Source organism: Sebastes umbrosus, chromosome 12 (assembly GCF_015220745.1).
Source record: "Sebastes umbrosus isolate fSebUmb1 chromosome 12, fSebUmb1.pri, whole genome shotgun sequence".
Lineage (NCBI taxonomy): Eukaryota > Metazoa > Chordata > Actinopteri > Perciformes > Sebastidae > Sebastes > Sebastes umbrosus.
This window is the reverse complement of record NC_051280.1, coordinates 5,639,893-5,667,220: the sequence shown is the minus strand read 5'-3', so window position 1 is coordinate 5,667,220 and position 27,328 is coordinate 5,639,893. Positions and strand designations below refer to the sequence as shown.

General features: G+C 43.4%; 4 protein-coding genes and 7 non-coding genes across 11 annotated transcripts; 5 read left to right on the top strand and 6 right to left on the bottom strand.

The window, feature by feature from the left end:
- Nucleotides 1-1,646: 1,646 nt before the first annotated feature.
- trnas-aga lies at nucleotides 1,647-1,730 on the bottom strand. The gene has a single exon. It is a non-coding gene; the product is annotated as a tRNA-Ser (tRNA).
- Nucleotides 1,731-2,506: 776 nt separating this feature from the next.
- Nucleotides 2,507-2,578, bottom strand: trnag-ucc. The gene has a single exon. It is a non-coding gene; the product is annotated as a tRNA-Gly (tRNA).
- Nucleotides 2,579-4,502: 1,924 nt separating this feature from the next.
- Nucleotides 4,503-6,133, bottom strand: LOC119498894. Its single transcript, XM_037787987.1, has 5 exons — nucleotides 6,095-6,133; nucleotides 5,957-6,047; nucleotides 5,674-5,909; nucleotides 5,437-5,587; nucleotides 4,503-5,015 (listed from the first exon to the last, which is right to left on the bottom strand). Exons 1-5 carry the CDS (start codon nucleotides 6,131-6,133, stop codon nucleotides 4,669-4,671), a joined length of 864 nt encoding a protein of 287 aa, XP_037643915.1. The 3' UTR covers nucleotides 4,503-4,668.
- On the bottom strand, nucleotides 6,103-8,326 carry LOC119498030. Its single transcript, XM_037786497.1, has 2 exons — nucleotides 7,252-8,326; nucleotides 6,103-6,376 (listed from the first exon to the last, which is right to left on the bottom strand). Exons 1-2 carry the CDS (start codon nucleotides 8,116-8,118, stop codon nucleotides 6,215-6,217), a joined length of 1,029 nt encoding a protein of 342 aa, XP_037642425.1. The 5' UTR covers nucleotides 8,119-8,326; the 3' UTR covers nucleotides 6,103-6,214.
- Nucleotides 8,327-15,557: 7,231 nt separating this feature from the next.
- Nucleotides 15,558-15,629, top strand: trnag-ucc. Its single transcript has one exon. It is a non-coding gene; the product is annotated as a tRNA-Gly (tRNA).
- A 730-nt stretch (nucleotides 15,630-16,359) lies between these two features.
- trnat-agu lies at nucleotides 16,360-16,433 on the top strand. Its single transcript has one exon. It is a non-coding gene; the product is annotated as a tRNA-Thr (tRNA).
- A 236-nt stretch (nucleotides 16,434-16,669) lies between these two features.
- trnat-ugu lies at nucleotides 16,670-16,742 on the top strand. Its single transcript has one exon. It is a non-coding gene; the product is annotated as a tRNA-Thr (tRNA).
- Nucleotides 16,743-17,654: 912 nt separating this feature from the next.
- Nucleotides 17,655-23,232, bottom strand: LOC119497954. Its single transcript, XM_037786393.1, has 5 exons — nucleotides 22,853-23,232; nucleotides 22,628-22,738; nucleotides 22,386-22,463; nucleotides 21,412-22,278; nucleotides 17,655-18,175 (listed from the first exon to the last, which is right to left on the bottom strand). The coding sequence occupies exons 1-5, from the start codon at nucleotides 22,932-22,934 to the stop codon at nucleotides 18,132-18,134; spliced, it is 1,182 nt and encodes a 393-aa protein (XP_037642321.1). The 5' UTR covers nucleotides 22,935-23,232; the 3' UTR covers nucleotides 17,655-18,131.
- Nucleotides 23,233-23,406: 174 nt separating this feature from the next.
- On the bottom strand, nucleotides 23,407-27,309 carry LOC119498881. Its single transcript, XM_037787981.1, has 4 exons — nucleotides 27,230-27,309; nucleotides 23,966-24,633; nucleotides 23,701-23,776; nucleotides 23,407-23,566 (listed from the first exon to the last, which is right to left on the bottom strand). Exons 1-4 carry the CDS (start codon nucleotides 27,307-27,309, stop codon nucleotides 23,407-23,409), a joined length of 984 nt encoding a protein of 327 aa, XP_037643909.1.
- Nucleotides 26,856-26,937, top strand: trnas-aga. The gene has a single exon. It is a non-coding gene; the product is annotated as a tRNA-Ser (tRNA).
- On the top strand, nucleotides 27,242-27,313 carry trnag-ucc. Its single transcript has one exon. It is a non-coding gene; the product is annotated as a tRNA-Gly (tRNA).
- The last annotated feature ends 15 nt before the right edge of the window (nucleotides 27,314-27,328 follow it).

Here is a 27,328-nt window from a genome sequence, read left to right as displayed (position 1 = left end):
AGGTTGTTGCATGAATCAGAGCTTCCTGACTACTCTGACATTGATGCCACCACATAACCCGCATACCCCAACGCATTTTCTGCCACCCAGTGAAAAGTTTGGCCCCTGAAAATCCCAAACTGCATCGGATGTTGGCCCAGGACATGTTGCATATTCTCCGGGTCTCCACCGCGATGCAGAACAGCCATCTTTGCAGACTCTTTCACCCTCTCAGGCGACAGAGCCCGCACCCATGGCCTGTTCTCCCTCTTAATTCTTTTTGCTTCCTCTGTGTCAAAGAGGCTAGCATGGCCATCCCCCCTCCTCCTAAATTTAGGCTCCATTCTGTATGATTGGGGGGGGGAACAACAACAGTTAGAATATGTTTGGTCTGTCCTCTTATATTGTAACATTATGTCCTGCTATATGTTATATTATAATTTCTATGTTCTTTCTTAATTTCATATTTATTTTTAGTATATTTCACTACAGGATAGTGATCCAGCAAACTAAGAATGTCATTGCATTGATAACTTGTTTATTTATGCATATGACAATAAAGCCTTTGTATCCTTGTATTATATCCTTGTATCTTGATCTCCAATCTAGCTAAACTAACATAAATTACACTCTGTGTCCATTACTTCTCATGCAAAAGAGGTTATGCAACATTTAGTTGCCTCTGTCTGTCTGTGATAGTGTTTTCTAATAATGTACTCACTATACAGAATCTGGAAACAATTTAATTTTTTAAAACTAGTTACCAGTTGAGTACCTTACTGGACCTATGCATTACATGTAGCTATTCTCAACTGCTTTACAACCTGTAACTTAACACTATAACATTCTGAAACAATTCATATACACAGGGGCTAAATTAGCATACTCAGCAAAATACCAAATACATTGACTGATCCACACATAAAGAGCAGAAACATAGATTACATTGGTAAACTGTGGACTACGTATTTTCTGTCTTGTACTATTGATTAACGTTAACGTCAGTGTTATTACCAAATAGCCAGCCCGTTATTAACTGTAGGACTACATAATGTGCTATGTAAACAGACAGGCTAACACACTGGTGTTGTCAGCTGCCTAAAATAAAGCATTGTTTTATATCAGCTAACGTTAGCTGGTTATGAATGGAGTGTCGTTCATGACTTCAACTAGTGTAAGATAGCCATGTTACGTGGATATGACATTTTCACATTTAGCCTGCTGGCGTGCTGGCTCGTAACTACTGATTAACGTCAGTGTTATTACCAAATAGCCAGCCCGATATTAACTGTAGACCTACATAATCCCCTATATAAACAGATAGGCTAACACACTAGCATAGTTGTCAGCGGCCTAAAATAAAGCATAGTGTTATATCAGCTAACGTTAGCTGGTTATGAATGGAGAATTGTTCGCGACTTCAACTAGTGTAAGATAGCCAGGTTACGTGGATGTGACATTAGCTTGCTAGCGTGCTGGCTCGCAACCAATGTAAACCACATATTTTCAATAAATGGTTAATATGATATAATGTGAAAATGTCGATGAACTTACCCAAAATATAGCGAAAGACGTCGGGTCGAACAAATTCGGGTGAACCAGGACTTGACTTTCCGTTGAAGGGACCTGACGTTCATTTCTAGGGGCGTGGCTTCCGGCGTCAATCTTGTCTCGTCGGCAGGATTCGAACCATGGCGGGGAGACCCCAATGGATTTCTAGTCCATCGCCTTAACCACTCGGCCACGACAACCTGTAAAACAGAAGTAAATACCAATTTCCAAAAATGTTCTGAACTTTCCCAATTGCTCCCTATTGCACAAACACAACAAACTAGTAAACATGGACGTAACCTATCCTGGATTTTAAACACTTAAAAACTCGGCGTTGCAAATGTATTTTTTCTGGCCAATTAAGCATGTTGAATCGGTGGTGCCGCCAGTCGGTGAGAGAAATCACTCTCACTTGCGGTTCAGCCTTTGGTTCAGCTTAAGCAAATCAGTGCACTGGAAGAGAAAAGGACGTGAGGAAGGCAAGCCAACAAGGAAAGTCAAGAGGAAAACCACAGAGGGCTCTTCCCATTTTTCTTCTTGATCTCACCTGATCATTCCAATACACGGATATTTTCACAATGACATGGCCATCTGGAATAAAGCTATGTGGTCGGCAACAGCTTTTTTTCATGTCCGTATCATAATAACGGCTTGTATATCCGCCGTTCTCGGTATTCCGGTTTCCCTTTTTGAATGACAAGTACACACTACCGCGACCTGCTGGTAGGAAGAGTTATATCATCTCATGCAGGCACAGAACGTATGTGCTAACTGGCCGTCGGCTGTAGTCTTTGTGCTGTGTTCAAATGCAACTTGTCGGCCAAAACAAAGGTGACGTGAGGCGACGCAAGAGGCGGCCTTCGTTGCCGCTAGTTCTTTGATGTCGGCTTGGTGTGTCCCCAGCTTTACTGCTTACTTTCTAACAACAATACCAAGCAACAGTATACTGTCAGTAGAAGAAGAAGAAGAAAAGGACTGCGATGGCTGGGAATCGAACCCAGGTCAACTGCTTGGAAGGCAGCTATGCTCACCACTATACCACCATCGCTGCGCAAAAAAGTCCTCACACCAAATTCACGAATTTTTCTGGGCATTGAGACTGAAGCGAGCCCTGCATTTAAAAAATGCATGGGACTGTCACCTCTACCTACTTATTTTCCATATTGTATCAAAATTGGGTTTGATTGAGGGCCAATCTTAAGGTAAAAGTTGAATTGAAATAAATAATATTGGCAATAATAATAATAATACTTTATTTCTATAGCACACATGCATAAAACACAACATAAAGTTCTTGACATCATAGAATAAAGAAACACCCTTTATATAATTATGCACATAAGATATTATTTCCAAATATTATGCTTGTTTTAAGTAAAACTAGCATAATATTTGGAAATAATATAAGTATATTAAGGCACAACATCAGATGTTTATGGTACAGATGTGTCAGCATACAGCTGAGCATATGAATATAAAAGTGTGATTATTTAATTTCTATCACTATTACTACCTCTATAAAGTAAAGAGAGTCACACTGATGCTTTCAAGATATTTTATTGAACAGCTGGATTCTTAAGAATTAAACACAATCAAAACTGACAAAAATATAATATATAAAACAAATGAACAGCATATGAAATATAAAGTACATATACAGTACATAGTGTATCCATAAACATATTTACAATATTAGTACTGAAAAAATAATCAATCAACTCTGGTTTCAGCTTCTCAAATGTTAGGATTGCTGCTTCTCTGTAAACTGCCAGATTACTACCTTTCACCTTATACTACAGTATATCTCATATCCCATACTATATCATAATTTACCATAGGACAATATTATAATGCTGTACTCTAGTCTCCAAATGCTCCTGTATAGATTCTATTTAGTATTATATTCTTATTTTTACTTGTATATACTTCTTTATTATTTCTGTATTTTACTTCTCTATTTATGTTTTATTTCTGTCTTTGTGCTGCAACAACCGAATTTCTCCGCTCTGGATCAATAAAGGTTTATCTTATCTTAATATGATTATAGTTCACAATATATGCAGGATACAACTTACAGTATAACAGGGACACTAGTGTGCATGTAAAGGGGCAATTATTCTAGTGCAATAATTACATGTATTCTAGTGCAATACTTATATTTATTCTAGTGCAATAATTACATGTATTCTAGTGCAATACTTATACTTATTCTAAAGTAATAATTATATTTATTCTAGTGCAATAATTATATTTATTCTAATGCAATAATTATATTTATTCTAGTGCAATAATTATATTTATTCTAATGCAATAATTATATTTATTCTAGTGCAATAATTATATTTATTTGAATGCAATAATTATATTTATTCTAGTGCAATAATTATATATATTCTAATGCAATAATTATATTTATTCTAGTGCAATAATTATATTTATTCTAATGCAATAATTATATTTATTCTAATGCAATAATTATATTTATTCTAGTGCAATAATTATATTTATTCTAATGCAATAATTATATTTATTCTAGTGCAATAATTATATTTATTCTAATGCAATAATTTGGTATTTATATATTTAGAAGCGGCCCTGACGACATACAGTGTTACAGTGGTACAGCGTGTGTGTGAGAGGATATATTTGGGGTTTGGGGGTTTGGTGGGTTCACTTCCTCTTCTCTGCGACCCATCTGTCCCTTTCAGCCTGGTAGAAGTCAGACTGAGTGAACTCCATCCAGGTCATCTCGGTCTCCATGCCCTTAGCCTTGTACAAGGAGAACACTCTAGAGGGGCAGTAGATGTACTTCCCCACCACCCCGGGGAAACTTGTATGAGTGTGAGGGCTGTGGGGACTCTGCTTTAGTGGCAGGTGACAGAACCGGCACAGGCGACCTGTTGGCAGCTGAACCGATGACTTCCTCTTGGCCCTCTCCTCTGCCACCTTCCTCCACTCAGCCCCCCTCCTGGTCATTTTCTTCTGCTGCTGCTGATGTTGTTGTTGTTTTTCCAGGATCCCGGTCACAATCTTCTCCACCGTGGCCCGGCTCAGTGACTCATCCTGGGAGGGAGTCACAGGTGGAGGCAGGGTTGTGACAGGCACACTGACTGTTTGGCTGCCTGTGGTCAAATTCTGTCACAGCTGCTGTGTCTCCAAAACCTTCTCTGGGCTGGTATTGAGTGAGGAGCTTGTGTTTTTTAATTTGGCCAGATGTTTTACATATCTAGAGATATGTTGGCATGTGGTAGGATGCAGGAGGCTGTTGGGGTCAGTGCACGATCTCTGGACCATGGCGGCATCAACCCGCTTCAAAATGTCTTTAGCTCCATGATGCTTTATCAGGAGCCCATCAATGGAAGCTCTCATGGCTTCTGTCCACCGGCTATGGTCCAGGACTTGAATAAGGCCCCCGATCTTGATGGGTCCAGTGCGGGTGGCCCGGGGAGAGGATGATACAGGCAGCAGCGCTACCACTGGCAGGCCTAAACAATAAAGCATATCTTCATTATATTGTTATTTACCAAACTTCAGAGGAATCATATTGTGATAATACAGTTATATGGTAATATGCTTTGGCACAGTCCTGTTGTCCAAAGTGATCATTACAACCAAATTTTACTGACAATTTGGTTGTAATGATCACTTTGGAACCAAAATTGCAACATGGACAGCAAATTGTTTATGTGGCAAGTGTTAAGAGTTGTTTGAAATAAAATTAACAGTTAAATGTGTTATATTTATCATCAATTATATTTTTCAATAGTTTTTACATTTTGCATACATTAGCTTAATGATTATTGTTAATGGACAATATATTAATATGATTGTCATGATATTATGTATATGTCCAGTTTTTAACTGTGTGGTATGTATGAGAGATGGTACGTAGGTAATTTGAATGACCTGTATCCATCAAAGGCTGAGTCTCTGATTTAACTGCGGCAGAAGCTGGTAACAAGGGCGGCTGAGACTTGGAAACTGCTTCAGAGCGCTGCTGTGAAGACAGGATTGGCACTGGTCTAACCGGAGCGTCCTGGACAATGCCTCTGGCCTCCTGAAATATAGCATCAAATATAGTGATTTAGTCAGTCAGTGAGACGGTCAGTCAGTAATTGACAGTTAAGGATTAATCTGGATTACCTGAGTGTCTGTGCTCACTACAGCAGCAGGGCAGTGATGCTCTGTCTCCAATTCTGCAGCTGGGATGTCAGGCTGTGCCTTGTTCTTGTCCCAGTTTAATACAACAGGGCGACAGCCTGGCTCCACATACTGCAGTCCAAATCTCTCCCCTGTGTCCCTGCTTGAAAATCGCAGCGCACATGTGCAGAGCAAGTGTTCAGCTGTGCTACTAGGAGCGGGTCGAACACAGCTGGCAGCTGCACATCAGGCTGCTTCAGGTCCATCAGTCGCTGGAAGTTCCAACGTGCCACTCCAGTCATGGCCTGGGCCTGGAAAAGTTCACAGGACACCCGGTTGCCCGTCACCCACTGGGCTTGGTGGAAATGGAAGCCCTCCTGCTGAGAGGTGCCTCTCACAGGGATCCAAATAGGCACAGTCGCACCTTCGCCCTTGGTGTAATTGAGCTGCAAGGTGCCACCATACCTATAAAGGACTCCCTCCCCCACCACCGGGTCGCTCAGGCAGCCTCTCAGGATGTGGACACGTTGGATCCTCCACACCTTCAACATGGAAGCCTTAAAGAGGTGCAGGTCGTTGGCATCCTTTGCCAGGTGAAAGTGATGGAGGACATCCTCGACTCTCTGCAGGAGTTCTCTGGGCTTTGGCACGGTGGTTCTGCAGTGCTCTCTGATGTGCTGCTTGGTGGGATTAGCAGGAGAGATTCTGCAGAAGGTGTACGCATCCTTGAGCCTCTGGAGATCGCTCTGGTCCACAACAAGGAATGTTTCAGAGAGGAACTGGCAGAAAGAGCTGTACAGTGAATGATGCTCTGAGACACACTCTCTTGTAAGCCTACGCATACAATGGAACAAGTCCAACTTGATTACTATCCGCTCTTCGAACTTGCTCCTTGATGCGCAGGTGTTAGCCAGATTGCCAGAGGTTGCTCCTGCCACAACAGCCTCTGAGGTCCTCCAGCAGTCCCATGAGAGGTGCTCCTGAGCTCCAGGGTCCAGGACCTTGAAGGCAGCACAGCAGTCCCTAAAACATTGAAAAGAATTTCATTACAGCTGAAAACCTCTTACAATATGTTATGTACAAAGAGTCTTATTATAATTTACAGTATAAAATAATTTACTGTAAGTTTTCCATCTGTTTGTATTTTTCATTGTCTATTTGGACTGCTCACAAGAAGAGTCAGATTACACAATAAACTGTGCAAATAAAATAAAGGAAAAAAAGCATGAAGACAACAATAATACAAACTTTATAATGTACAACAAGTCAAAAAATAAAAATCTTGTTTTGTTCTTCATACCTGTCCACCCACTGGTAGCCTGCCTTCTTCACTCCAGCCGCAGTGTAGCGTTGAGACAGACCCTCATACATTGGATAAAGGGACCGATCACACTCTGACTGCAGCATCACCCAGCTCAGGATCATCCAGTTCTCATTCATAATAGCATAGGAAGACATGGTGCCAGACGACAGCACGACCTTCCTAGCCACTTTGCGGGTGTGATCCGACCTCAGTGCCTGTCCAAAGGTCCCCTGTAGCAGCAGAGTGAGGAGCTGCTCTTGCCGCTGATACTCATGGACCAGGCAGTCGACCAGGTAGTGCGAAGAAATTGACACTCCACACCAGCCATCAGCATCTGAGTATCCACCAAATGGAGCAAGAGTATCTACCTGTCTGAGGAGCCCAGTGATGGTTCTCTGGCCGTAAACTCCTGCCTCAGCATCCCTAACGTTCTGCACGGTCTGCAGGTAGGCCAGGTGAGCTCTCTCATACTTCAGATGGAGCACCTCCGTCAGCTGCTTGGTCATGCCCTCTGGTGATCTGCCGCTGCGCCTCATCTCGTCCATTACCGATTTGCAGATGGCCTTTTTGTGTGTCAGGAAAGCCGGCACGATGTTGCTGAAGCGCTTCGGTAGCTTCTCCAGCCACTGGGGCTTGTCAGCATGCCAGTACTTCTTACAAGCCTTGCAGGTGAGTCGTGAGGCTAAAATATAGTACTGACCGCCGGTGCCAATGATCACTCTGGGCCTTCCAACACCACAGGAAGCTACCTGAGGGTTGGGACAACCATAAAGACAGGGCAGGGTGTAGTTGTTCCTCACCCTCTCCATGATTGCGTGCTCTGGCTTCCAAATGAAAAATGGATGAAGCTGAAAGTACTTTGGTGAAGGCAGCTCAGAGATTGAGTCTATGAGCTCAGGCTGAGGGGGATAACGCCACAGGGACAGCATGTTCATAAGATGACGTATTGGACGTGAACCTGGCCACAGCCCCAATGCCTCCAGCTCAGTCTTCATCCAGATTTTCTGCTGTTGGGAGCAGTTCCACTGCCTAACATCCTGATCATAGCCTGGGACAGAGGCTGCAGGCTGTTGTGGGGCATCTAAATATACAGGAGGCGCTGGACATGGCAGAGCTGTAAAACAAAATAAAATACTACAGTACATACACAATAAGTGAAAAGGAAAGTGAGCTCTATATTAATTACTGCTATGGTTACAAGAGTGTCACAGAAATTCATACCTTCATCAAGGACAGTGTCTCTCTGTGCTTCCACAGGGGCGATATTCTGTGATAATGACTCTGGGATGGTGAGATACAAACAGGAAAGGCAAGTGAGGTATACATATTAAAAATGAGCAATAACCATTCTCATAGGTTTTAAGAAAAGTTATCCCAGGCTCTAAAGAAGAACTGTGGGAGACTGGCTTTCCATGTGCTTTAAAAAACTTTAAACAGACACCAAATGTTATCATTACATAACATTACTTAACGCGAATATTATACAATGTGTAACACAGTGGAAATTAGATTTAGATTAGTCACAATGAAAGTAATACTGTGTGAGAGACACTGGTAGTATAGGAGGACTACATACGGTGTATGAGCTCTTCTATCCCGAGCTGTGGGGCAATGGCGAGCAGCTGAGGAGGGACCGGCAGCGGAGCCTTCACTGTGGGATTAAAAGAAAAACAGAAAACATTCACACAGTCTGATTAACATTCAGGAGGGTTTAAAGTGAGAAGTAAACCAAGATAATAACCTTTGACAGAAGCAACAATCACAGGGGGTCATCGGGCTCAGCAGGTCTCGATGCCCAGAAAAATTGGCGAATTTGGCGGGAAGACCTTTTTTGCGAAGCGACAGCGGGAGAGGGATAGAGTGGGTCTGCGGACCAATCAGCTTCCAGGATTTCCATTTTCTCTCGACAAATCATGTGGCGGCTTTCCAATTTCACTGCCGACGTCATCCATTTTCAACGCCGACGTCATCCATTTTCACAGCGGATACAGCCAATCGGAGCTCTGGATTCCATTTTCAGGTAACGAATCGGGTGGCGGATCTCCGCCACGTCATCCATTTTTGAATAGCCAATCACAGCCGTCACAGCGGACATATGCGGAGGAGGGACTTTTAAACTAGCTAAAGTCCCCATCCCTAACCTGTCATAACGGCAGTTCACCAAAAGACAGGTAAATATCGTTATAAAATTATATGAAATTGATATTTGATTTTCTTAGCCAATATGGATTGAAGGTGGGGTTTTTTTACTAACTAAAGCTAGCTATCTGGCGTTTTTAATGTTGGCTGATTAAGATTTGCTGAGAAATCAATAAATCGGTTTGTAACACTAACATAATAATAATATAGAGTAATTATTGGTGCCTTCAAATTAAATTCGTGAGCTCATATATATGACTTGGGAAGTCATCTACACAGCAAAGGCAATATTAACGTTAGCCACAGAGGCTACAATTTAGCAAGTGGGTAGTAACACAATGTAGTAAATGCAAATGTATAATGACAGAGGAAAAAGATGAGGCCGTTGGGAATATCACCACTTTCCTCAGATATATAATATATTAACCTATTATGCACTGGAGATTTTCCATGACCACCTCCTTTTCTGTCAACGTCAACAAACGCGTCACAAGGAGCTTTCTAAAATTTTCCACTTGCAAGGTCGGCGTTCATTCGGACTCTTCTCAAGATCACGGTAAACACGACCCCATTTGAAGGCACCATATCCGAGCGAAACTTGAGAAATTAATTACCAAGCGTTTTTTTCAACTGTAAGTGCGCTTCTTATTATGCTTAGCTAGACTACGTGACGTTAACCGTTACAGTTAACGTACATAGATAGCGGTAACATTACTCGTACTGTATGATGTATGTTGTGAAACAAATTTACCACAGTCACTGTTTTAGCTCAGACTGACAACTGTAAGATAACTGTAGTGTTATATTAATGGTCATGACTAATGATAATATGATTATAAACGTTATGTTAAGTGGTAATATTAAAGCTATATAAATATGACTGCTTTTAATGCTACTGTATGAGCTTAACGTTGTGAAACAAAGTTTACTATCACAATCACTGTTTTTAGCTCAGACAGGTTACTGCAAGATAACTGTAATGTAATATCAATGTTCATGATTATATGATTATAAACGTTATGCTAAGTGGTAATACTAAAGCTATATAAATATGACTTGTGACTTGCAATAGTCTATTGTTTAAAACATAGCTATTAAACTCTGAACATGAGGTTGAATTATTAAGGCATCTACAGTATAGGAACTGTGTTTTTTTCATGTTGTGATGACTCTAAAGTTATAGAAATTAAGTACATGTATGCCAATGCTTACTGTTTGCTTGATAGTGAAGATGGCTTCCAGTCACAAGGGCATGGGGGACGGTGAGTGGATGTTCCGCCTGAAGAGATTTGCTGCCTCTGGGGTCTGGCCCTCTGATGCTGGAAACCGGCCTGCTCCCAGACAGAAAAAGTGGTATGACCTCTTTAACAAGGTAAGGCATCCTGTAGCAGAAACACTGAATTATGCATTATATCAGTTTAATAGATGTGTAAATAATGGTCTATTAAAAACCTGCAGATTACCAAGTGTCCACTACAATCCCGTGGACAAAGGACCCTTTTTGGAGGATATCGGACTTGTACCTGTGGATTTCACATTTTGAAGGTAAAAAGAAACATAATTATCATATGTCTGAAATTGTTTATAAATAGAAGTTTTATTTTAATGTTGATTTTTACTTCTCCAGGCTGTCAGTGATCCTGTGTGCTCTGCCCCAGAAGCTCAGGCTGTCAGTCAACCTGTGTCCTCTGCACCAACCTCATCCACATCCTCTCCTCCAGTGCAGACACCGAACAGGCCTGCGTTGACATTGTCAATGGTAAATTTACTCTTGCCCCATTTCATTTACTGATGACAATTGAAATGTTATTAATTAAAATATTCATTTTTATTTTTACCCTCTTCTTTCAGTTTGATAGACCACGGTTTGGTGGGTCACATTGTGCAGCTGCCAAACCTAATTTAGTGGCCCGAAAGACTGGTCAGGTACATTTGATATGATAGAGCACTGTATTTATGAGGCTATTAAGATCAACCACCATAGCTTTGTGTCTAATATGTTTGTCGAACCTGTCTTGTTGTTTATGGGAATCTGCCATATTTTGCAGCAACTGCCCACGTCTTCCATCAGTAGTAGTGCCACCACTACTGCCATCGCTGGTAGCCCTGCTATGTCCTCTGTGAGGACCACCCCAGGCACTCCCAGTCCTGCTATGTCCTCTGTGAGGACCACCCCAGGCACTCCCAGTCCTGCTATGTCCTCTGCGAGGACCACCCCAGGCACTCCCAGTCCTGCTATGTCCTCTGTGAGGACCACCGCAGGCACTCCCAGCCCTGCTAAAACCTCTGTGAGGACCACCCCGAGCACTCCAAGCCCTGCTAAAACCTCTGTGAGGACCAGCCCAGGCACTCCCAGCCCTGCTAAAACCTCTGTGAGGACCACCCCGAGCACTCCAAGCCCTGCTAAAACCTCTGTGAGGACCACCACACCAAGCCCTCCCACAGTGTCTGTCCCCATTTCTCTAGACACCACCACTTCAGTTGTCCCGCCTGCAGTCCAGGCGGCTGTCCAGCCCTCTGTCCAGGCGGCTGTCCAGCCCTCTGTCCAGCCCTCTGTCCAGCCCTCTGTCCAGCCCTCTGTCCAGCCCGCTGTCCTACCCGCTGTCCAGCCCTCCGTCCTGCCTACTGTCCAGCCCTCTGTCCTGCCTGCTGTCCAGCCCTCCGTCCTGCCTACTGTCCAGCCCTCTGTCCAGCCCTCCGTCCTACCTGCTGTCCAGCCCTCTGTCCTGCCTGCTGTCCAGCCCTCTGTCCAGCCCTCCATCCTGCCTGCTGTCCAGCCCTCCGTCCTGCCTGCTGTCCAGCCCTCTGTCCAGCCCTCTGTCCAGCCCTCCATCCTGCCTGCTGTCCAGCCCTCCGTCCTGCCTGCTGTCCAGCCCTCTGTCCAGCCCTCCGTCCTGCCTGCTGTCCAGCCCTCTGTCCAGCCCTCCGTCCTACCTGCTGTCCAGCCCTCCGTCCTGCCTGCTTTCCAGCCCTCTGTCCAGCCCTCTGTCCTGCCTGCTGTCCAGCCTGCTGACCAGTCACCACCTGGTGTCTCAGGTGCCTCAGCGCAGGTGCCAGAAATACAGTTGGTAAGTAATGTCTACATAAACCTCACAATAAAACAATAGTAACAGTGGTGTCAAATCCATTGAACATACATAGAGAACATACAAAAGACAGAGTGCAGACAATAAGATATTATGTTACATGTAGTGTAATTTCACAGCCGTTTATCCTATTTATTTGCTTACTGATGACAAATTGTATGTTTATCAGGCAGTGGACGAGCATGGTATGCCAGGTATGGATCGGGTTGACAGCCTTGCCGAGTACCTGGTCGAACTGAGGACACAGAGCTCCATGACTCTAAGCAACCAGCAGGTTAGTAATATTTGTAATTTGGAATATCATGCTTAGTCCAAAAAGAATAAGACAATGTTGTTGTTATTTTGTTATTTCATTAATTACTCACATAAGCCTGTTGTTTGAATACATATTCAGTCTTGGTTGTTCTTTTTCATGTTTTCTTTAAGGTAAGCACAATTGTGGCCCTGTGGCAAAACCTGCTGGACTTTGATTAACAGCGAGTCGTGTTTGCTGCCAGGCACCAGGACAAATTGAACACAGGGCGGTTCAGGTCACCCAGAAAGAGGGCTGAATTTACCCCTGGAGTGGACAGTCTAAAAAGAAGTGCCCTTGCCTCCTCAGCGCCGCTTGCTCAGTGGCCAGACTGTTGCCGTTTGATAGAGGCAATCTTTATTCGACTTTGTGATATTCACAAATATCCAAAGAAGATGGGAAAGACCTCTATCACACGGTGGTCACTGATCCTGCAGGACTACCGCAGGATACGGCAGTTGATTTTGAACAACAACACCGTAATGAGGGACACTTCTTTGCAGATGGTCGAGGTCAATCAGACCACACTCCAGCAATGGTTCAACCGAAGGGTGAAGAAGCTAGACAATCGCATGGTGTTACAGGGAATCAACTTGCCCTGTAGGATTCCTGTGGCTGCCGTGGCCCTACCACCAGCTGCTGTCCGCCCTGCTGTTGCTCCACAGCTGCCGGGAGAGATGCACATGTACAGCCTACCTCAAAGTACTGCAGGACTAGCAGTCACTAAGAGGAAATTCCCTGCTGTCCATTCTGCTGCCCCACCATCTACTCGGCCACAGAAACCGCTTTTACCAAAGCCTCCCACCCCGAGCCCATTTTCTGTTTCACCTCCCCTTCCTCCTACCCTTTTCAGTTTTCCTAGAGGGATGTCTTTTTCTCCCATGTTAACACACCACCACCACCAAACCTTGCTCCAAGTCCCTGGTACCACACCATCCCCTGCCACTACTTCTGCAGGTACATCTGCTCCTCAAAGGAAGTACGTAAAGAAGGTGCAGAGCAATACCTGCAGAAAGTGTGGTCAGTACAGGACTTCGGAAACTGGCCACAGCCAATATAAAGGCACAGTTTACTGCCCTTCCTCTGAAACAGCATCCAAAGAGGAATGGCTGGAGGCAATAAAAAAAAAATAATGGTAGGGTTCAGTTCAGTATTCAGGTTCCAAATGTTGGGTCACAATCTTCACGACCCATTACATTGTGTATATAGTCACAGTTACTATTTCATGTTGTGTTTATTTTGTGGTCACTGTGTACAAAAGAGGTAGCGTTTCTGAGCACCAGAGGTCCTTTAGAAAACCTCTCATTTGACTGCAGCAGGGTCTGACAGTCTGCCCCATTCAGTCCTGGTTCTGGTGCTCCCGTTTCTAGGGATGCACTGATCCGACTTTTTCATGATTAAAAAAGTTATTTTTATAACACGGCCGCTATATCGTGACAGTAGTACATGAAATAGCTAACATGAAAAAAATCATGTTCCTCTGTGTCCTCCAGTGCTCCTAACGGCATCTGCAAGATTTCACAGACCGGAGGAAAACAAGCAGTAAGAGCTGATCTGAGGTCTGCTGTCCAGCTGCCGTCTATGAGAGCCGGCTGTCAATCACTCGTGAACTCCGATCAAACGGTCAAACTAGGCAGCGCTGATCTAATATGAATCAATATTCTGTTACGTTAATGCCTATTTCTCTCCTCAGATGTTCTCAGAATCATCTTGTAGTGCACGGTTTAGCTGGAAAATTAGAAAGCTTGTGACGCCGTCATTGTAAGATCTGTTGAAGGAACGCCAAGTTCCGGTCATATGACCGGAGCACAGCCAATAGGAACGCTCTCTCTCTCTGAAATGACCTGTGATTGGTCAAAGTCTCACGTCATGGGCTAGATTTTCTAAAGTCTGAAAACAGAGCCATGAGGAGGAGCAGAAGTCTAGTTTTCTCTCAGAACACTTGAATTACAATATGCTGAAAGGTTATAATGGGATTTTTGCCCAATGATGCCAAAAACATTCTGCCTACTGACACTTTCATAAGCTGTATGTCTCACTGTGTGGAAGTGACTGGGATCATTCTATTATGTGTAAGGCAACATCAGGCTGACTTAAATATTGTTCTTGTTCTTGTTGTTTCACATGTTCCACAAAAGACAATACATTGCAAAAGACAATAAAATGTAAACTTTCATATCAATATTGTCTCAATTCATGTTTATTTAATTACACACAGCAAGTACATCACAATTAAAACACATTGCACAACTCTTCTCCAGTACATTATGCTTATTCATCTAACATTTTGGGCTATCTTGCCTTCAGCAGGTTGGTGTCTGAGGCTGTTTCTGATTTCCTAACTGTTCATTAATCAGTCATAAGAAGAATATGTGTAAAATAACATAATCATCTTTTATTATCCTCATTATAAAAGTAAAACGATGATGATGATAACGTTTCATATATTGGGCATCTGTGGTGATTACCAGTTATATGACTATATAAGGAAACCTGAAACAGCCTCAAACACCACCCTGATGAATGAAACACAGCTGAAAATAAACATCTTTCACAGTTATCTTTCAAGGGAACACATAGCAAAAAACTGCCCTGCTCTGATTCAAATATTAATCAATGAACTTAGAAGATATAAAGAATCTATGTATGGGTAGTCTAAGTATATAATTAGAGACTAGGGACATTTTTCAATACTTGGGTATTAATTGCATTGCACAAATCTTGAGTAAATTCAAGTTTACACAGGCAACACAAAGATGTTTTTTACTGAATAATAACATCGACTCTGCCGGAGGCAGGATTCGAACCGATGCTCGAGTAGAAATGTCTTCTTCCCCTTGAAATTAACAAAAAATAACATTTTAATTATTTATCAAAAATACTACGGTATATAAACACTTCAAAATGCCCCGTGGTTGAACATAAGCCCTTCAGAATTGTGTTTTCTTCTCTTTTTCTCTCTTTTTCTTTCTTTTCCTCTCTTTTCGTCCTCTTTTCCTCTCCCCTCTTTCTCCCCCTTTTTCCACCTTCTTCCCCCGCCCATCCAGACTATTGTTCCCCAGCTTTTGCGGTGGTGGTATAGTGGTGAGCATAGCTGCCTTCCAAGCAGTTGACCTGGGTTCGATTCCCAGCCATCGCAGTTCTTCTCTTCTTCCACTGACAGTATACTGTTGTTTGGTATTGTTGTTAGAAAGTAAGCAGTAAAGCTGGGGACACACCAAGCCGTCATCAAAAATCCAGCGGCAACGAAAGCCGCCTGTTGCGTCGCCTCGCGTCACCTTTGTTTTGGCCGACAAGTTGCACTTGAACACACCGCAAAGACTACAGCCGACGGACAGTTAGCACGTACGTTCTGTGCCTGCCTGAGATGAAATAACTCTCCCTACCAGCATGTCGCGGTAGTGTGTGCTTGTCATTCAAAAAGGGAAACCGGAAGACCGAGGACGGCGGATATACAAGCCTTTATTATGATACGGACATAAAATAAAGCAGTTGCCGACCACATAGCTTTACTCCAGATGGCCATGTCGTTGTGAAAATATCCGTGTATTGGAATGATCAGGTGAGATCAAGAAGAAAAATGGGAAGAGCCCTCTGTGTTTTTCCTCTCGACTTTCCTCGTTGGCTTGCTTTCCCTCACGTCCTTTTCTCTTCTAGTGCACTGATTTGTTTAAGCTGAACCAAAGGCTGAACTGCCAATGAGAGTGATTTCTCTCACCGACGGGCGGCACCACCGATTCAACATGCTTAATTGGCCAGAAAAAATACATTTGCAACGCCGAGTTTTTAAGTGCTTAAAATCCAGGATAGGTTACGTCCATGTTTACTAGTTTGTTGTGTTTGTGCAATAGGGAGCAGCATCTGGAGGAGGTGCTGTGGCTTAGTTGGTTAAGGTGCCTGTCTAGTAAACAGGAGATCCTGGGTTCAAATCCCAGCAGTGCCTGGTTGTTGCAGAAATGAGCTCTTAAATGAAGTCTGTCATGTTTATCTCTGCCAACTCAATATCAAGGGGTTTAGTTTAGGCTGGAAAACTCGGTAGTTAAGTTTAGAGAAAGACTGGTTCCGGTTAAAAGTTGACTGTTGTGATGAGGAAACAGAGAGCTCCAGTGTTGAACTCTTTTTTACATTTTGGATATGAATGCAGCTTTGATGTGAGAGAAGAAGACAGCAAGAAACAGTGGCGCTGTGGCTTAGTGGTTAAAATGCCTGTCTTGTAAGCAGGAGATCTTGGGTTCAAACCCCAACAGTGCCTCACACAGAACAGCATTCTGTGGACTTTATAAGTAGAAGAGTTCTTCAGGACAAGTTGTGACTTTTTTCTGGAAAAACATTGTCTCATTTGGAAACAATGGAAAAGAGAACGGAATGAACACCAACAAGAGGAGGTGCGTTAGTACTATAGTCTGGAAGTTATGGTTTGAGAGGGAAGGGGGATTCTGCTCCTGAGTTTTTGCTGCGGAGCTGAAGGTCGCGGGTTTCATTCCCACCTGAGGCAAGGATGGAGAAATGTGTCAAGGTAATGGATAAATGGTAAAGGTAAGCGGGGTACACCCTGGAATGTGTCTGCGAGGCATCGGCAAGCCTCTCGGCTCACCTCTTGGTTGACGTGCCAAAAGCAGGGATGAAGCAGTCCTCGTTAGTATAGTGGACAGTATCTCCGCTTGTCACGCGCGGGCAAGTCGCGTATAGGTGGCATACACTGACAGCCAATGAAATTGCAGACTTATTAACGCTGTCCAGGGTGCTGAAAACGCCGCTCTGGTCCAGCAGTTTTCTCCTGAATATTTAAGAATAATTATCTGGAGCAGGTTCGAATCCCACTTGGTACAAAGTCTGTGATACATTGTCAAAGATAATGAGCTATTTGGGAATCAAGAAATGTGAGCCTTAGTTTGTTATTTACTTCTTCTGATTATCATTAGGTAAGTCGCGTTTAGGTGGCATACACTGACAGCCAATGAAATTGCAGACTTATTAACGCTGTCCAAGGTGCTGAAAACGCAGCTCTGGTCCAGCAGTTTTCTCCTGAATATTTAAGAATGATTATCTGGAGCTGGTTCGAATCCCACTTGGTACAAAGTCTGTGATACATTATCAAAGATAATGAGCTATTTGGGAATCAAGTTTGTTATTTACTTCTTCTGATTATCATTAGATTAGACTAGTCTGGTTATATCAAGTTCTTGACTTACTTAAAGCTATTAACCAATTATATTACAGAGTTTTCTTCCTATGTGTAACATTTAAATTGCAATTACTTAATTACTTCAATTAGAGACTTTACTGTTCACTATAAATTATTAATTTATTAATGAGACATGTAGACATTAGTGAATGAAATGTATTTATTAACCACAACTGTAACAGTAAATATTCAACAGAGCCCATATTGCAAGGTCACACATATATCACACAAAAATGTAAGGTAAAGTAAATATAATATTGTATATAATAAATGTAATAATTATTTACATGAGCAAAATATACAGTATATACAGTGGAAACCGGTTACAGTGATCACGGTTACATTGATAAACCGCTTATATGGGGCAGTGGTGGCCCTCCCTCATTACCACCACTGAGGTGCCCTTGAGCAAGGCACCCCCAACCGCTCCAGTGGAGTTGCTCAGTGACCAGCAGATCAGACTGTGGTTGTACTGGGCAGCTTCCAGGTGTGAATGTGTAACTGTGTGAATGTGATCAGGGCGTTCCTGAAAAAGAGAGCATTGCCCTCAGTGAACCTCCCCCTGAATAAAATAAAGGTAAAAACAAATAAATAAAATATGGATCAAAAAGCTTGGGACAGAATCATTACTATGCAAATGCTGTTTAAATAATCTGCTTATAGTGATCAATTTGACCCGGACAGACGTGATCACATGGTAAAAACACTCCCCCTCGCTGTCTCTCATTTTCCCCTTTCAACTTCCCATCTCTTTTTTTCTCTCTCATAAAAAGCAGACACCTGGAACTCCTTCCAGGTCATTTCCTTCTCCATGCCCTGATCTTTGTAGAGGGAAAAGACTTTAGCAGGGCAGTAAATGTACTTCCCTGCTATTCCAGGGAATCCAGTGTGAATGTGAGGACTGTTTGGGCCCTGTTTCAGTTCCATCTTACAGAACCGACACTTGCGACCTGTCTGTGGGGAGTCAGTCCTTTTCCTCTTCTGCTGTCCTCGCTCCTCCACCCTTTTTTTTGTGGCGTCCAGTTCCTGCTGGAAGAACTTTGTAGCTGCAAAGTCTTGAAAGGGCATTTTGGGGTTTGTCAGACCTTCAGCACCATAAGCCTTGAAAACTTTAGTGGAGCAGTAGAAATATCTGACAGGACCTTGCTGGAAGAAGAAGTGGATGGAAGAACCATCATTCTCATACCTCGACTTTGGCTGGCCACAGGAAAGACATGTTTTTGTGTGTGCCTTCTTTTGCTGTGGTTGTTGTTGCTGAGGCTGGTGTTGGTGCTGCTGTTGGATTTCCATTATGTTATGAACAATTTTCTCAATTGATGCTTGCGTTAGAGGTGTGGCAAGGGTCTGAACAGGTGGAGGTGGGTTAAAAACTGCAACAGGCATGGTAACAACCGGCACAGTGGTAGTCTCACTGCCCTCTGACAGAGAGTGCCAGAGTTCCTGCCTCTCTTGCAGTTTTTCGGGGCTGGTGTTTAAAGAGGAGCTGGTGTTTAATAATTTACTGAGGTGCTTTACGTACTGTGAAATATGTAGTTTGGTAGTTGGGTGGAGCATGCTGTTTGGGTCTGTACAGGTGTTGTGAACTAGAGCAGCATAGTCCTGGTCCACAAGCTTGAGCATGTCCTTCTGCCCACGGTGTTTGTTCAGCAGGTTGTCAATAACCTGCTTCATAGGGGCTGGCCAGCGCTTGTGGTCCAACACAAATACCCTCCCACCAGTCTTCACAGGTCCAGTGCGAGCTCCAGTTGGGGAGGACAGCAGGGGCAGAGACGGCGGAGATGTGGTTTCTATAAAAATAAAAGACGGAGTACAATAAATCATTCTGGCACACAGAAGGGGGAAAACCCCAATTCATACACTTGCATGGGTGAAAACATTTTATACTTTGTCAGATTTTTTAGATAATGGCTCATGGCTGACTGGTATGTTTATGTAAAAGTAGATTCATTAACACATCAAATAAGGCCCTCATATTGTCTCATCTCTAAGAAAAGAAAGATGCAACACATCTATTAAGGTATTTACTAAATAAATATGATTGAAATCCAGTTACTGATGCTGAAGTTTTGTCAAGTACTTTGTCTGTCTGTCAAATGTTTACCTGGCTCTGTCTGAGGCTCGGGAGTTGTACTTGGAGTCACTTCTGGTTTTACAGCAAGGTCAGCAGGAGGGCATGCAGCAAACTGAAACAGCTTCTGTGGTGCCATGGAGGATGACTGAAGAGGCTCAGACTGGGCAGTGAGCTGGCTGCTTTGCGGAGGTGGATTCCGGTCTGTGGTAGAGTCGGTCTTGCTCCTGTGCTTGTCCCAGTCTAGAGGAACTGGGCGGCAACCAGGCTCAACATACTCCAGGCCAAACTTCTCTCCAGTGTCTCTGTTAGAGAGTTGAAAAGCAGGATATTTCACGTGCCCCAACACCCGTTCAGAGACTGCATTGAGCTCTGCCATCAATGCTGGATCAAAGACAGCTGGGAGGTGGACACCTGGCTGCTTCAAGTCCACCAGACGCTGGTAATTCCACCGCGCCACCCCTGTCATCCCCTGTGCCTGAAACAGCTCTGTGGAGACACGTGTTCCAGTGACCCACAGAGCCTGGTGGAAATGGTATCCCTCCTGCTGGGATGTGCCTCTGATGGGGATCCAAACAGGAACTCTAGCACCTTCACCCTTCACATGATTCAGCTGCACTGTTCCTCCATGCCTGTACAAGATCCCACCCTCCACCTCAGGATCACTCAGGCAACCTCGCAGGATGTGCACACGCTGAATCCGCCATGTCTTCAGCATAGAGGGCTTGAAGAGAGGAGCACCATTTGGATCACACGTGAGGTGAAAGTGCTGGAAAACTCCCTCGACTCTCTTGATGAGCTCCTCAGGCAGTGGAATTCTGGTCCTGCAGTGCTCGCGAGTGTGTGGCTTTGTTGGGTTGGCAGGCTGAATTCCACAGAAGGCATAGGCGTCTTTAAGCCTCTGCAGGTCTTCCTGATCCACCACAGAAAAGGCTGCAGACAGAAACTGGGCAAAAGAGCTGTACAGAGGATGGTGCTCTGACACACACTCCCGGAGAAACCGCCTCAGACAGTGGAACAAGTCCAGCTTGATGGTCATGTTTGTATTGAAGTCTGATCGTGATGCACAGACGTTCAGCAGGTTACCAGAAGTGGCCTCAGCAACAATGGCATCAGTTGTCCTCCAAGCATCCCAGTTCAGATGCTCTCCTGCACAAGATTCTGCCACCTTAAATGCTGCACAGCAATCCCTGAAAGAAAGAATGGAGACAAATATAGCCATGAATGTTAAAGCAGTCATATCAATCACTATGTGCAGTCCAGTGTATTCACTCATGACAATATAATTATTCCTATGAGCTAAATGAATGCAAAGGGATTTTCTTTCATCAAACTGGAAATATGAAATATGAAAAGCAATGTAAGTTGTGATTATGAGCTGTTCATGTCACCAATAATAGAAAAAAATATTGATGATAACGTACCTGTCTACCCACTGGTATTGTGCCTTCTCTAGGCCTGCAGTGCTGTAGCGGTGTGCTAGTCCCTCGTACAGGGGCTTGAGGGACTTCTCTGTCTCAGACTGCACCATCACCCATGAAAGGATCATCCAGTTCTCATTCATGACCGCATACGATGACATGGTCCCGGATGAAAAGGTGACCTTCCTGGCAACTTTCCGTGTGTGGTCTGAGCGGAACGCCTGTCCAAAGGTGCCCTGCAGAAAGTTTTTGATGGCATCTTCCTGGTGTTGATACTCATGCAGCAGGCAGTCAGTCAGGTAGTGTGCAGACACAGAGATCCCGTTCCAGCCATCTGAATCCCCGTAGTCCCCGAAGGGAGCTGGCTTGGTTTCCTGTCTTATGAACTGAGTGATGGTTCTTTGGTCATACCTCCCTGCCTCGCCATCCATGGTGTTTTGGCAGCTGAGGAGGTAGGCCAGGTGAGCACGTTCGTATTTCAGGTGCATCATCTCCATGATCTGCTTTGTCATGTCGGTGGGTGAGTTACCTGTGCGTCTGAGCTCGTCCATGACCGATTTACAGATGGCCTTTTTGTAGGTCAGTATTGCTGGCAACAGGTTTGTGAACCTCTTTGGAAGCTTTTCCAGCCACAGTGGGTTGTCAGCATACCACCTCTTCCGGCAAACTTTGCAGCACAGCCTGGATGACAACAGGTAGTACTGTCCAGTGATGCCAACAATCACACGAGGCCTACCAACACCTGCAGAGGTAACTTGAGGCTGAGCACAACCTTCAATACATGGCAGAGTGTCGTTGTTCCTCAGCCTCGCCATCAAGTTGTCATTCTCTGGCTTCCATATGAAAAAGGGATGGAGCTGAAAGTACTTTGGGGATGGAAGATCAGAGATGCTGTCAATTAATTCTGGCTGGGGAGGGAGACGCCACAGTGACAGCATCTTCATGGGGTTGCGCACAGGAATGGAGCCTGGCCAGAGACCCAGGGATTCCAGCTCTGTCTTCATCCAGATCCTCTGCTGCTGTGAACAGTTCCACTGACTGACATCATGGTCATAGCCAGGAAGCTGTGGAGGAGGACAGCTGGGGACAGCTGATGGCCTGGGTAATGGCTGACCTGGTCAGGCAAGAAGAAAGACATAGCAAATTATTAAGATTGTGTGTTGACTTGATTCTATCTCTTTGACACGCACACAGCCAAATCAAGAACATTCAAATACTTACTTTGAGCTCTTGGCGGTTGCAGCGGCGGTTGAATGGGCTCTGCAGACGTCTCAGGAGAAATCGGAAGTGCCTCTGACACTATATAGAATATTAAACATTTCATTATTATTCACAGTAAGATAAATAAAAAACTTGACTATGACATTGTGCACCAGTATCTGATTTACATCAATGAGAACAGTTCCGATGGACACTACATATGGATATTTTTAAGATGCAAATACAGTTAAAATAATACACACCTGGAACAGTGACAGTTGTCTCTGTTGGCAAGGGTCCTGGTGTTTCTGGCATCAGGAACATCAGCTCCTGAGGAAGGGGCACAGGTCTCTTTACCATCGGCAGAGCAGGGGCTGCAAGGAGATAAGGACCACAAAAAGTAATCAATTATTGGTTTATAACGGACATAATCAGAGGGAATATGACAGAAAGGTTTAAATGGATAAAAAGAAATATAATGCATTTACCATCTACTTGTGAACCCGTCAGTTCAGTTGGTGTGGACAGTGTAGCAGATGGTACTACAACAGAAAAAATCTTGTCAGTCATTTATATTTTGACAATATAAAAAAAACTGGTGTTAGTAAAGGCATACATTATCCATCTTTTACTTCACCTGCTTATCTCAGCCTTATATAGTTAAACAGACTGTTTGTTACATTAAAGTATAAAGAATTTCATTCATACACATGCAGTTTAGTTCTGTATGGATAAATATTTAGTAGTCAGTCATTACAATTTAGCCTAAGCAGGGGAAGCAACATGGCACACTGCAAACACATGCATACAAGTGTTAGTAACCACAGCAGTCCTATATGTATATATATATATATATATATATATATACATATATATATATATTTATATATATATATGTATATATATATATATATATATATTCATCATATAAGTCTAAAAACTGGAATAAAGAGTGCTACTTACCCTCGCCATGACTGGAATCAATTCATAGTCACTAGGACAACAAGTTGAACAGCAAAACACAAACATGACCAGAACATGGTCAACATGAGAAGGAACGGTTTATGTCATGCTTCGGTTTGGGATAAGAATTCATGGTCCCAGAGTCTCTGTCGACGACAGGACGTTTTTGTTTGGTTAAGAACCTCTTTCTGTTCCCGAAGCCTGTCGTCTGGCAGTTGATGCTGATGGTGCAGAAACAGCTGTAAAACACAAACAAAAACAATTAAATATAAACTATATAGAATACACAATTAATATTAAACAGGCTGAACTGTAAATTATTTTGAATCTTCAGGCAGTAGAAACAAACCAATATAAGACAACAAATGTTTACTCACAGCTCTGCACATGTTGCTTGGAAGGACAGATACCCAGCATCGCTCTCTCCAGCTCTTCATCTTCATCCATCACTGTGATGCAAACAGACAAGAATTAGAATGTACTAAAAATATGGCTTTACTGTACTTAGGATAGTATGAATAAAATCACCACTGAAATAATGGAAGACGAAGTTTACTCCCTTTGGTGTACTAAAATACACTGGATACCATGACAGCATATACATTTTTTTGACAAAACAAATGGAAAACAAGACCCACCCATGGCTTCAGCAGGGGCCTGTGAGGCATGTGTCACCAGAGAGGAGCCAGAGGGGGAGGGCAGCTTCTTCTGCAGGTACACTTGTAGTTTGTGCATCTTTGTTCCTGGAGCACAGCTTTTCCTCATAATAAAGGCTGCATAGCCATCATCCCTGCTGTCCCAAATCTCTCTCCAGGTGCTTTTGGCACGAGAGCCAAAACCAACCAGCTGGTCATCCTCTGATGCTGCTGCTGCTGCTGTCACAACTGGCTTTTGTTTCTCATAATTGAGAAGAGACTGGATTTCTTGAAAGCTGAGGGCATAGCTCACAAATGACAGCAGGCTGTCCTTGCTGTGCCCCCCTGCCATGAACACTCCTGCAGTCTCCTCCTTTTGCTGGTTCTTGATTAGGTAGATGGTATACCCAATGTCATTTTCAAGGAGCCAGCGGAAGGACTTCCCTTTAAATTTCCCAAACTGCAGGATGTATTCTCCAGCCACCTCAGTTTTATCTGAAGCATCCCCTCCTCTTAAAATGATCACAGACAGTGCATTTTTCCTGACCAGCTCCTCCTTCACGGGTGCAGACTTGTCCTGTAGAGAGGGGTTGTCTTTAAGGAGTTTGGCTGCATCCGTTGGATCCTGACGGAGATATCCAAGTGGTCCCTTGCGGAATGTGACACTCGTTCTCCCAGGGAAAAAAAACAGTTTTCTGCATTTTACCTGTAATGAAGAAAAGCATATTGATCTATTAATATGTTATAGACAGGCATTGTTTTCATAACAAATGTTAATAGTGAGGGTCTCAAGGGAGAGCAGGAATTAGGAGGTTCACATCTCAGCTCTAGCCCCTTTACTGTCTACATATTCTCACTGTATTTATCAGGGTTTTGAAGAAAAAAAAAATGATATCAAATACCTTTACTTTAATATTACCTTTACTACTTTGTATAGTACCTTGATTAAGTGCCTGCCTTTGTGTATGTCTTAACGATGAGCTCTGGTTGTTGAGGCAGACTATTTACACTTCAAAGATAGACCCCCCCCCCCCATGGGTTAAATGCTTTGAACTACCCATGGGAAAGAACTTGAAGGTGAAGGGAGCTCAGCCCCCCCACCCCCAACCAGTGATTCTGACTCAAGTAACACTGAAGTGTGAAGTGTCTTATCCAGCAACGCCCTGCATTCAATTCACCTTTCCTATCCCAAACAGACATGCATTAGACTATATTTGATATATTCTGCTTTTGACAAGCTCAGACAAACGTGGCCTATTTAGTATTTTGAAAATTGTAATATGGTATAGAAGCATATAATAAGTGTTAAAATTAAGCATGAATAGTACGTTGTACACAACATGACAAAGTATGAAAAACCCTCAGAGACATTGGTTCTCAATTAATAAACAATATTCTGGTGTTCTCTCATTTTAACAGAGGTGGAAGAAGTACTCTGATCTTGTACTTCAGTGATAGTACTGATACCACAGTGTAGAAATACTCTGCTACAAGTAAAAGTCCTGCATTAAAAACCTTAAGTATAAGTACATGCTGTGACAACAGCAACGTTATACAACGGAGACTGAAAGTAGTCGACGTAGCGTTAAGTGCAAACACGACGACTTTATGATTCATATGAAGCTTGTTCATTTATCATTCTGTCAATGTGTGTATGTAAAGTAACGTTAGTGTGTCCAGAGTAACGTTATATCTAACCTTACTGCTGATGTAAGCTGCTGATATACCGTAGTTAACGCTACATTAGACATTAATGTTAACTAACAACGTGATGCTTTCAACCTAAGGAATGTTAAGTTTCGTTAGCTTGTAATTCATCCGAATATACCGCAGCAGCTCGACACAATAAACTGAGGAAACACGGCTAATGATAACTTTATAGCGCTCACACAAGCAAGAACGCGTCAGACAGCGCCAGAATACATTATAATAACATGTTGGTTAATTGTTAATAATGTTACGTTAGCTTGTAGTTCATCCGAAAGTACCGCGGCGACACAATAAACGGGAGAAACACGGCTAACGTTAACTTTATAGCGCTCACACAAGCAAGAACACGTCAGACACCGCCAGGATACATTATAGTAACATGTTGGTAATCTTTATTTATCTAAATATAACTCACCGTTTGGCGTAATGTCCACACAGCGTAGCTCAAGCTCAAGTCGATGTGAAGTGTAGATCATCCAGACCAACAGTGACAGAGTGGCGAAGGAAACAACAACTCCTCTCCTCGGAAAAAGGGCGCCAAACAAACAATAGCGGCCAAAGATATATTGCATCCGTAGTGGTTCAGCACTACCATAGAGAATGAATGGAAACGTGTTTAGGGCGCTTTAGCTAAAGAATCCCCGGGTGCCGCGCGGGAGACCGGGGTTCGATTCCCTGACGGGGAGGCTAGGGTCTTCTACCACCTGCTTATTATTCACCAAGAAAGACAAAAGTTGTTACTTCACAGCAGAATGGAGAATTCACAATTAGTCCATGAAATGTGATATTCATACCATATGTTGATTTCCGGGAGGCTACGGAGAAGGACTTTCCTTTGGCATCGTGGAAGTTCTGGCAAACTGTTAAACGACTCAGGAAAGGAGAGCAGGGTTTGGCTCAGGCTTTGTTCAGCAGGGGAGGAGAACTGCTGACCCTGACTGAGGATATTGTCGAGCGGCGGAAAGGGGAGTGGAAAATCAGGGCGAAATTTGTGCAGTGCGAACTAGCTATAAGGAGAACTGAAAAGATCAAGCACTGATAGCGCAAAGCAAAGAATGCACCGACTATCACAAAGGCAAGAAAAGCAAGTGGACGTTTAACTGAACAAGTACAAGTTGTTCTTCTCAGCAATTGGGAAAGTTCAGAACATTTTTGCAAATTGGTATTTACGTTTGTTTTACAGGTTGTCGTGGCCGAGTGGTTAAGGCGATGGACTAGAAATCCATTGGGGTCTCCCCGCGCAGGTTCGAATCCTGCCGACAACGAAAGACACTTTTCGACAGCGGGAGCCCACCAATGATACTTGGTTACTTGGAAACTAGGTGCAACTTAGAAAAAAAACATCAGTATCAAAGCAAACAAAGTGATTCTTTGACAGTAATTGTTGATTGAGTAGACTAGATTGTGTGTGGGCCTTAAGATTGGCCTTCAATCAAACCCAATTTTGATACAATATCAAAAATAAGTAAGTAGAGGTGACAGTCCCATGCATTTTTTAAATGCAGGGCTCGCTTCAGTCTCGATGCCCAGAAATATTGGCGAATTTGGCGGGAAGACCTTTTTTGAGAAGCGATGGTGGTATAGTGGTGAGCATAGCTGCCTTCCAAGCAGTTGACCTGGGTTCGATTCCCAGCCATCGCAGTCCTTCTCTTCTTC

What these genes read in the sequence shown, in the direction of transcription:
- LOC119498894 (XM_037787987.1), bottom strand. Translation starts at nt 6,133, where the DNA reads ATGGTGGCACCTTGCAGCTCAATTACACCAAGGGCGAAG. An exon ending in CAATTACACCAAGGGCGAAG is followed by an intron (nt 6,048 to 6,094) that starts GTGCGACTGTGC and finishes ACCTCTCAGCAG; the next exon opens with GAGGGCTTCCATTTCCACCA. An exon ending in GGCCATGACTGGAGTGGCAC is followed by an intron (nt 5,910 to 5,956) that starts GTTGGAACTTCC and finishes CCTGATGTGCAG; the next exon opens with CTGCCAGCTGTGTTCGACCC.
- LOC119498030 (XM_037786497.1), bottom strand. Translation starts at nt 8,118, where the DNA reads ATGTACTGTAGTATTTTATTTTGTTTTACAGCTCTGCCATGTCCAGCG. An exon ending in ACTACCTGGTCGACTGCCTG is followed by an intron (nt 6,377 to 7,251) that starts GTCCATGAGTAT and finishes ACACCTTCTGCA; the next exon opens with GAATCTCTCCTGCTAATCCC.
- LOC119497954 (XM_037786393.1), bottom strand. Translation starts at nt 22,934, where the DNA reads ATGACTGACAAGATTTTTTCTGTTGTAGTACCATCTGCTACACTGTCC. An exon ending in GCAACCGCCAAGAGCTCAAA is followed by an intron (nt 22,279 to 22,385) that starts GTAAGTATTTGA and finishes TTGCCTGACCAG; the next exon opens with GTCAGCCATTACCCAGGCCA. An exon ending in CCAGGAAGATGCCATCAAAA is followed by an intron (nt 18,176 to 21,411) that starts ACTTTCTGCAGG and finishes CATTCACACAGT; the next exon opens with TACACATTCACACCTGGAAG.
- LOC119498881 (XM_037787981.1), bottom strand. Translation starts at nt 27,309, where the DNA reads ATGGCTGGGAATCGAACCCAGGTCAACTGCTTGGAAGGCAGCTATGCT. An exon ending in ACCATCGCTTCTCAAAAAAG is followed by an intron (nt 24,634 to 27,229) that starts GTCTTCCCGCCA and finishes TTTCCCTGGGAG; the next exon opens with AACGAGTGTCACATTCCGCA. An exon ending in CAACATGTGCAGAGCTGTGA is followed by an intron (nt 23,567 to 23,700) that starts GTAAACATTTGT and finishes TGTGTTTTACAG; the next exon opens with CTGTTTCTGCACCATCAGCA.